The 8,823-nt window shown below is 57.4% G+C and overlaps 1 protein-coding gene across 1 annotated transcript; it reads right to left on the bottom strand.

Annotated features, from left to right (window-relative positions):
- Positions 1 to 5,718: 5,718 nt before the first annotated feature.
- Positions 5,719 to 8,733, bottom strand: LOC143640109 (unconventional myosin-XVIIIb-like; the record flags this gene model as incomplete). The annotated part of the gene is made up of 2 exons (XM_077108039.1): positions 5,719 to 7,228; positions 7,734 to 8,733. A coding segment is annotated over one exon (991 nt), but the record flags the coding sequence as incomplete, so codon positions are not given.
- Between the last annotated feature and the right edge of the window lie 90 nt (positions 8,734 to 8,823).

Genomic DNA, 8,823 nt, shown 5'->3' with positions numbered 1-8,823 from the left:
CCCCCAGTGAGCACCTGCTCCCGAGGCCATCCCGGCATCTGGTTCCCAAGGGACATGGCTGACACTCTGGGAGTTGGTGGCTGGCCACCAGCCAGCCTTGCATGTCCTCGGCTTTGATGATGGGCGTGAGGGCTGGGCTGGCTGAGCTGCCTGTCACTCTCCCGAGCCACCTGGTCAGCCCAGGCACGTCCTCCTAACAGGACGGAGGCACGGGAGCAGGTGGAAAGCCGCCAGACCTCCCAAGACCGGCTCCTTATCAGACGGGGGCAGGGGGGGGGATGTGGGGAAGGAAGCGTCTGCTTTTATGGCCTGAGCTCCAAGGTCGCAAGACAAGCAAGGATGTGGGAGCAACGACTTGCTGGGGCCATGACTGTGATTTCCCATTGTCACTGGACAAACCGTCCGCTGAGAGGCGCGGTGGCCGCTGGGCCTTGGGTGCTGGCTCTCCCGAGGTCCTCTCTGCTTGAACTTGCTCAGTCTCATCTTACTTCACCTCAGCGGCTATCTGAGTCCTGAGCCTGGGAAATAGTTGTGGTCCACAGCGGCCCCCTCTCCCGTGTCCTCTAGCGCCAGGACCCAGAGCCTTCAACATGGTAGGAGAGGGCAGGTCCCCCAGCAGATCTGCCTGGTTCCACCTGGGTGCTGGACAGAGATTCCCGGAGGACAGAGGGGAGCCAAGCATTGAAATGTAATAGGAAGCCGGAATGAGGTGGAGCATGGTGCACGCCTGTCATCCCAGAGGCTCAGGAGGCTGAGGCAGGAGGATCGTGAGTTCAAAGCCAGCCTCAGCCACAGCGAGGCCCAAAGCAACTCGGTAAGACCCTGTCTCTAAATAAAGCACAGAACAGGGCTGGGGACGTGGCTCCGTGGTCAAGTGCCCTGAGTCAATCCCTGGTACCAAACAAACAGAAAACAAAATCCAAAATGAGAATCCTCCCAGGTGCGAATGGAGATCTGTCTATCTTGTTGTTACTTCTTTGACAAGTCCACAGACATTCATTGATTAAAGTAGACCTTAATTAAAACATTAATTTGTTTTTGTTGATGCTGACAAACTCCCCATTGTCTAAATATTTAAACATAAAAACATTAATTAAAGAAGATGCTCCGTGGTGAGCGCTTGGTCCATGGCTAGGGTACTGCGGGCTTGTGGGTCTGAACGCAAAGACCCACACGGAAAGCCAGAAGGAGACACAAATCAGAGGTGTCTTCATGACCTTTTGGATAGAAAAATGTTCTTCCAGAGGGTTTATAAACTACGAGTCATAAAAGGAACCGGAAAAATAAACTGGATTCACCCAAACTAAAAACATCTGCTTCATCTAAATGCGTCCTTAAGAAAATGATTCTGCAAGCCGCAGGCCGGTGGGAAATATTGCAAAGCATATATCTGCCGAGGACCTGCGTCCAGAACATAGAAACAATTCTTACAACTGGGTCATAAAAGGATCAACCATCCAATAAAAAGAGACTTGCAGGGACACTTCACATGAGAACATGCACAACTGGCCCATGACACCTGGCAAGGGTCTCACACTGTGAGTCATTAGAGAAATGCCAACTAAAAGGGCCGTGGGCTGTGTTCCCCACCCACTGTACCAGCCAGAATCAAAACACCGCCCCCAGCAATGCGGGCAGGACGGGAGGGGCTGGGACTCTCCCATGTGGGTGGGGAAATAGAAAACAGCGGATTGTCACTGGTCATTGGAAAACAGTTTGGTGACTTCTCCAGAAGTTCAATATCCATCTATCTACCTGGTATCCCTGCTGTTGGACTCCTGGGTATTTATCCAAGAGAAATGAAAACAAATGTCCATAAAAAGCTCTGAATAGAAATGTTATAATAAACGCCAATTGGAAAGAGTCCAAATATCTATCTACAGGAAGATGGATAAAAGGCCGGGCTACATTTAGATAATGGGAGATTTTCAGCATCAACAAAAACAGAATTTTTTAAAAAAGGGATTCATTCAATAACATAGGTGAATATCAAAAAGGTTTGCTGAGCTGGGCGTGGTCACACACGCCTGTCATCCCAGTGGCGTGGGAGGCTGAGGCAGGAGGATCATAAGTTTGAGGCCAGCCTCAGTAAGTTAGTGAGGCCCAAAGCAACTCAGGGAGATCCTGTCTCTAAATAAAATATAAAAAGGGCTGGGGATGTGGCTCAGGGGTTAAGTGCCCCTGGGTTCAATTCCTGATGTAAAAGTAAGCTTTGCTGAATAAAAGAAATCTCTCCTCAAAGTACAGTTTACACGATCCTCTTTGTAGGAAAAATTAGAAGAGGTGAAATTCACCGAGGATGAACAAAGCCGGGCAGTGCTTGCTTGTGAGGGGCAGGGGAGGAGGGTTTGCCTGGAAAGGAACATGAGCCAGAACTCCTAGGATGATCAGAAATGATCTGTCCTGACGTGACTTTGTCAAAACAGACGATTGGCACGCTTGAGATCCGAGGATTTCACTGTCTCTAAAACAGACCTTAACAACGAAAGGAAAAGTACAGGTCACTCGTGTTGATATTGCCACTGCTGGTTTATGTGGCCAGGCACTGGGGTCTTCTCTTGAAAGGCCCACAGAGGCAGGACTGTCTCTCTTGCCCCTTCTTGGCTCCGTGGTGAGCAGCACCATGCCTGGCACATAATAGTTCCTCAATAAATGTTTGTTGAATGACTTCTCAATTGATGAGGTAAAGGGGTATTTGAAGAGGAGCAGGAGTGAAAGAAAGTCCTGGCTTCAAAACAGCCGGGTTGGGAGAGACGCAGCCCGGGTACCTACGGCCTCCGGCATCCCTGTTCTGGTTTGCTGGACAACTGGGGCTTGGCTAACGCTCCTATCTGTGTATTTACAAGACAGCCCAGAGGCTGCTTAGGATGGATTCAGCATCTCTGAGAAATCATTTGCTTTTAGAAAAGAAGTTATAAATATTCCCTGCCTGGCTGAACAGAATGGCTCCACTGGGTCCCCCCAAATCAGTCCTTAAAAGCATCATTTTACTTACACAGGAAAGCGCATCAGGGGAGGTGGGATGGGTCCCGAGAAGGGAAGGGCACTGATGGGCAGGATGGAGGACAGACCGCGCCCAGCCCCGGTGGGCTCAGGCCCTGCCCTGTGTCTCTTATTCGTCCTGAGGCTGCTTACTGGGTCACTGTCCATGTTCCCCAGATGAGAACCCAGCCTTGGAGAAGCTGCGGAGAGAGGGGCAGGACGTGCCCCACACAAGGTGGGGGTGGTTCCACTTTCTGGGCACTGGGGGTTGAACTCAGGGACACTCGACCCCTGAGCCCCGTCCCCAGCCCTATTCTGTGTTTTATTTAGAGACAGGGTCTCCCTGAGCTGCTCAGGGCCTCACTTTTGCAGAGGCTGGCTTTGAACTCGATCCTCCTGCCTCAGCCTCCCAAGGCACTGGGATGCCAGGCGGGGGCACTGTGACTTCCCATGCCCTCTTCAGGGTTCCCGTTTACTGCCAACAATGGAATCTTCGCTGCCACAACCCGAATCGAACCTATTTGGAGGTTTTCTGTGTCCATCATTGAAGAATCATGACAGGTCTCCTCCCTGATAAAAACGTCTTTTTGTGACATCGACGCTCTATAAATTTTTAACGGGGTGCTCGCGAGGTAGTTTCCGCTTTATTTCCCTCCACAGACATTTTCTGCTGACCGTCTATTTATGTCCATGTTTATTGTCTGTGTCCCCAGCTAGCACATTCCCCACTGAAAAGCAGCAGCGTCCCCTGCCTGTCCCCACCCGATCCCTGTGGGCACAGCACCGGGGAGGCGTTCGGCAGATACTGGTTGCATGGAGACGTCTGGTGGCGCCCGAAGAGAAGCTCGCAGAAACGCACGGGTGCCAGGCCCAGGAAGGCCGTGTGCTTCTGTCCCTGACACCCGCGATGGCTTTTCCCTGTGGACCACACCGGGAGCTCAGGCCTGTTCATCTGACCACCACATGAGTGACCGTCACCATGGGTGAGCTCACCACCCTCACTGTGGGTAGCACGCGCTGTGAACTCAGTTGTGACCCCCCTGAAATCCAGATGCTGGAGTCCCCAGTCCCCACGGCTGCAGACTGTGAGGTACCCGTGGACAGGGCCTTCTGAAATGACCCCTGTAAATGAGGCCATTGGGTGGCCCTGGTCCTACCTGACTAGCAGGAGGAGACACGGACACACGGAGGGGCACCAGGGGTACGAGGACATGGGGGAGAGGCCCTGTGGGGACAGCAAGAGGACACTGTCTGCCAACAACTCAGAGAGGCCCCGGGAACCACGTCCCCAGCACCCACGCTTCAGACCCGCAGACCCGAGAAAGACCCTGCGGCCCAGCCCCCCGGCCGCCGCGTCCCTAGGGATTTCTGGTGAACTAATGGTCATCGTCTCCTCCCTCCTGAAGACCAGGCGGCCTGGGAACCTCTTCTCCAAGATGGGGAACTGCCCCACGAAGGCAGTGACCTCTCCAGGCTCCAAGACCCCGGGGGTTCCGCCGTGGGAGCCTGGGGCCCTGTGCACGAGCCACCAGTTCTCCATGCTGAGCCGAGTGTCAGTGGGCGTGGGCAGCCAGGGCCTCTGGCCCTCCACAGATGTGCTGTCCCCCCCATGGTCCAGCTGCGTCCAGCGAGCTGGGGCTTCCTGCGACTGGCAGGCTGGTGGCGGACACTCCCCAGGGCCCTGGCCTGTGAACCCATGGACAGGGGGACACACCTGCGACGGCGAAACACGTCCACCCCTGTCCCCGTGCACCCCTGGTCCCCCCAGCCCCTTCAGGACACGCGCTCCCACTGGTTGTCACCAGACCCCCACGGAGGGAAGGCGGTATGGAAGGACTCAGGGAGAGGACGGCCACCTGCAGCCCAGGAGAGCGCCAACACCTTGATCTTGGAGGCGACCATCCGTGGCTGAGGCCCCTCGCTCTGCTGTCCCCCCACAGTGGGGCTGCGACTGGCCGGTCAGCAGGGTCTGGGGGTGGAGAGTGTCTGGGCAGGACGGGGCGTCCATGCTGGAGGGAATTTGGACAGAGCAGGCACTGGCTGTCCAGCCGCAGCAGCGTGCCCCTCCCCAGGGCCCCTCTGTGGGAAGGGGCTCCCAGGCCTCTGTCCTCCAGGGCTCTGTGGAACCGCAGCAGACCCCACAGGAAGTGTCCGCGGAGCAGCGCACAGAGATGGCCAGCCACCCACGGACAGCTTCGGGGCCACGAAGAGGTCGACGCTTGGACACCGGCACCCGAGCCACAGGGCCGGACGACGTGCCGGGTGTGCTTCCTGGTCCACGTGTGCATTATGGGTGTGTGTGCAGGTGTGCAGCTGTGGGGACGGTGGGGTGTGGACGTCCTCCCGCTCTCAGGGGTCGATGCGGGTGGGCGTGGGCAGGGCGGTGCGTGCCGGTGTCCTGAGCACCCAGGGTGCCTGGGCTCACCACTGGATCATTGGCTCATGGAGCTCCTCCAGCAGAGGGACAGACAAAGGGACGCAGCCGCCCCGGGGTGGGGGAGGGGAACAGAGAACAGCCTGGACTTCAGCTGGATGATCAGGGAAGACTTCCCGGAGGAGGGGGCTCTTAAGCCAACGTGCCAGGAGGGAGGAGGAGGAAGCCACTGCAGGGGGACAGGAAGGGAGACACTGGGGACACTGTGGCCCGTCCCATTCTTTGCAGTCCTTATGTCCCAGGTGCACCCGAGAGCCCTCCGGGGTCCCAGGAGGCGTGGTCACAGAACAGAGAGGCCCGGATACCAAGGAAGACGACTTTATTTGTACAGACCAAGCACAGGGCGCCCCTGGCCCCCAGCGGGAGCTGCCTCCTGGGTCCTTCCCGCCTCTCGGGGTGGCTGTGTGGGCGGCTCCAGCCCCGCGAGGCCTGGCCAGTCTCTGTCTCCAGGCGGCTGTGGAGCTGGGGAGACTTGGAGGACCGCATCTCCAGAAGCTGGGGGCAAACGCAGATCAGAGCTGGTGAGAGGTGACGGGTGCAGGAGGGGCTTGATGGGGGCTGGCATTATGTGTTCCCAGGGGGTCCCTCTAGAGCCTGCCCCGGGTGGAGAAGGAGCCGCAGAGGGATCAACTGGAGAAAAAACCCCGGGCAGGTTTTCTAAAGGACCTGCTCTAGATTGGCTCAAGATCAAGATCCACGGGTCTCCAGGAAGGCCCACGGGTCAGGCCTCCATTCCCAGCCAGATCCTACTGGGAGGCGGGAACTCCAAGAGGGGGAGGGTCCTCTGGTCCTTGGGGGGCTCTTGGCAGAGATTATGGTGAGAGGCTTTGCCCTGTGTTCCCAGCAGGAAGTACTGTCTCGCCACAGGCCTCAAAAGCAACAGAGCCCACCCATTATGGACTGGAATCTGCAAACTGTGAGCCCAAACCAACCTTTTCACTTTATAAGATGATTACACTAGATATTTGTGACAGTAACAGAAAGCTGACGAATACAGGACCACATTTCCAAGTGCAAGGTCACCTGGCAATTATGGCATCTGCTGGGTGCCAGGCTGTGCTAGGGGTCTCCTGTATTCTTGTTAAACCTTCAATGTCACATGAAGTCATTAGCATTATTATCCCCAGGTTCCAGCCAAGGGCATGATGGCACCCCTTGCCCAAGGTCTTGTGACTAGTTGCAGGAAGAACTAAGACTGGGCTCCAGTTTGCTTCCAAAGTCCGTCAGCCGTGGGGAGAGGGGCCGCACCGCGGAGTTCAGAACTCCAGTGTGGAAGTCAAGGGCATTCTTAGGCAGGTGCTCTGCTCCCAGGGTGAGCGCCTCTGGAAAAGCGCCTTGCGTGGGGGAAGGAAGGGGACTCGAGATCTTACAGAACCATAAAAAACGGCAGAGGCAAGATCTTCTTGGGCCATTTCTGCCAAGGACCATTCCCTGGATGGACGTGTGCCCTCTACTTGGCCTTTGAAACGGCTTCCTATGTCCCCAGGAGCACAATGATGTAAATGAATATCAGATCTTCACTTGGTAATTGAGAGCAGAGAGGAGGCCATGTGCAGTCAAATTAATTTGCTCCGATGGAGTCCAAGCGTGTCCCCGCGGAGGGGGCAATGGCTTTTTGATGGGCCGAGGTGTGCAGACGTGCGGGGTGCAGCTGGTGGGGGTCAGGGCAGCCTGGGCCTGGGGCAGGGTGCACACGTGCTGCTGGAGCCCTGAAGTCTTGTGAATATCCTGAGCTTCGGGGACCGGGGGTGGCGGAGGCTGTGGCTCTGGGCCAGCTCCCAGCTCACGGATGCAGACACCTGGATGGCACATCTAAGGGGACGTATGAGACGCAGGAGAGGAGTCCACCCGGGTGATGGTGCAGCAGTGGCCTGACCTCTCTGACCCTTGAATGTCCACCTGCTGCGCCCCCACCTTGGACTCAGTGGCCCTCTATGTGATGCAGTAGTTGGGCTCTGCCCTTCCGGGGTGGGGACCACTTGTCCCCAGGGATGGAGAGGGGGCCCTAGATCCTCCCCACCCCCAGGTGCAAAGAGTTCAGTGACCTCAGCTGGGGAGCCTTGAAACCTCGGGCTCCTCCTTCAGGACCCCCACGGGACCCCCTGGCCTCCTGCTGCATCTGCATTTTAACTTGCAAGGGGACCATAGGTGGCCCCTGCAGAGGGCATCTGCTTTGCAACCCGCAAGACATTATTTTGGCTAAAACCACCACAATCCTGGGAGCCGTGGGTCACGGAATTAAAGGCAGCAACACCACTGGCTTTCTGCAAGGCTCACGGTGGCCACCCGCGGCTCCGCGGCCCACCTGCCGCCTTACCTGCAGGGCCTACTTCTGGAGGTACTTCTTCATTATGCTCTCCACGTCTTCTCTCCTCTCTGCACCTGGCCCTCTGTTCTCGGGGGACATCTGTTCTCCACGGTCGCCCTCCAGTCCAGGGGCTCTCGGCCGGCTCTTGATGCTGTCGGCACTTTTGAAGGACACAATGGAACTGGAGGATGAAGACGAGTCAGAGAGGTGTGCGGGGTCCTCCTTGGACTCCGGGCTCTTTTTCAAAATGGTTTTGATGCCCGAGACAAAGGGACGGTCAGCCTTTTCCATCTCAAGGTGGACACTCGAGTGCTTGGAACCTTTGTGCTCGTCTTTGGCTGCTCCGGCCAAGGATGGAGGGGTCTCGGGCTTCCGGATGGCAGGGAGGAAGTCATCGAAGTCCACGCTGGGTTTGCGTCTGATGTCCAGGCTGGGGTGCGTCCAGCTGAACGGGTCGCTGTCCACAGGCTCCTCCATCAGGTGGGCAAACTGCCTGTTCTGGAAGACCAGCGGCTCCTTTCCGAGGTCCGGACAGCCCGCGTCATCCACTGAGGACTCCAGACACCTCCTCCGGGGTCGCAGTGTGGGTGACAAGAGCGTGTCCCTGGGCAGGGTCGGGGGGCTCGGTTTTCTCCCCAGGGTGGGCCCCGATTCCAAGAGGGACTCGCACGAACTGAACCGGGTCTCGAGCTTCTCGGGCAGCTGGGGGGTGCCCTCTGCGCCCGCGGAGGAGATGCATTTCAGGCTGGTGGAGCGCAGCAGACCAGCCGATGTCCGCGCGGCCCCCTCTTCTTCCAGGGGTGACCTTGCCCGTGACCTCAGGAACAGCTCTCCCTCGTCGCTGCTGGCCCTGCCCCTCCTGAGCGTGGAGGCGCCGGTGGTCTGGTAGATGGGGAGGGTGGGCCAGTCCTCCAGGCCCAGAGGGGACCCTTGTCCTCTCTGGGCCCTTTTCTTGCGAAGCCCTTCCACGAACTCCGAGAGGGCCGGCGACGGCGCTGGGCAGCTTCTCCTGGGAGCGGGGACGCATCTGGACTCCGAGGAGCCAGGGGAAAAGGCAGAGCCCCCGACCTCTCCGTGGGCTTTCTGTGGACACCAAATC

Source organism: Callospermophilus lateralis, unplaced genomic scaffold, assembly GCF_048772815.1.
Source record: "Callospermophilus lateralis isolate mCalLat2 unplaced genomic scaffold, mCalLat2.hap1 Scaffold_12027, whole genome shotgun sequence".
Taxonomy (NCBI): Eukaryota; Metazoa; Chordata; class Mammalia; order Rodentia; family Sciuridae; genus Callospermophilus; species Callospermophilus lateralis.
The sequence above is the reverse complement of the archived record's forward strand: the minus strand, read 5'-3'. Positions and strand labels throughout refer to the sequence as shown.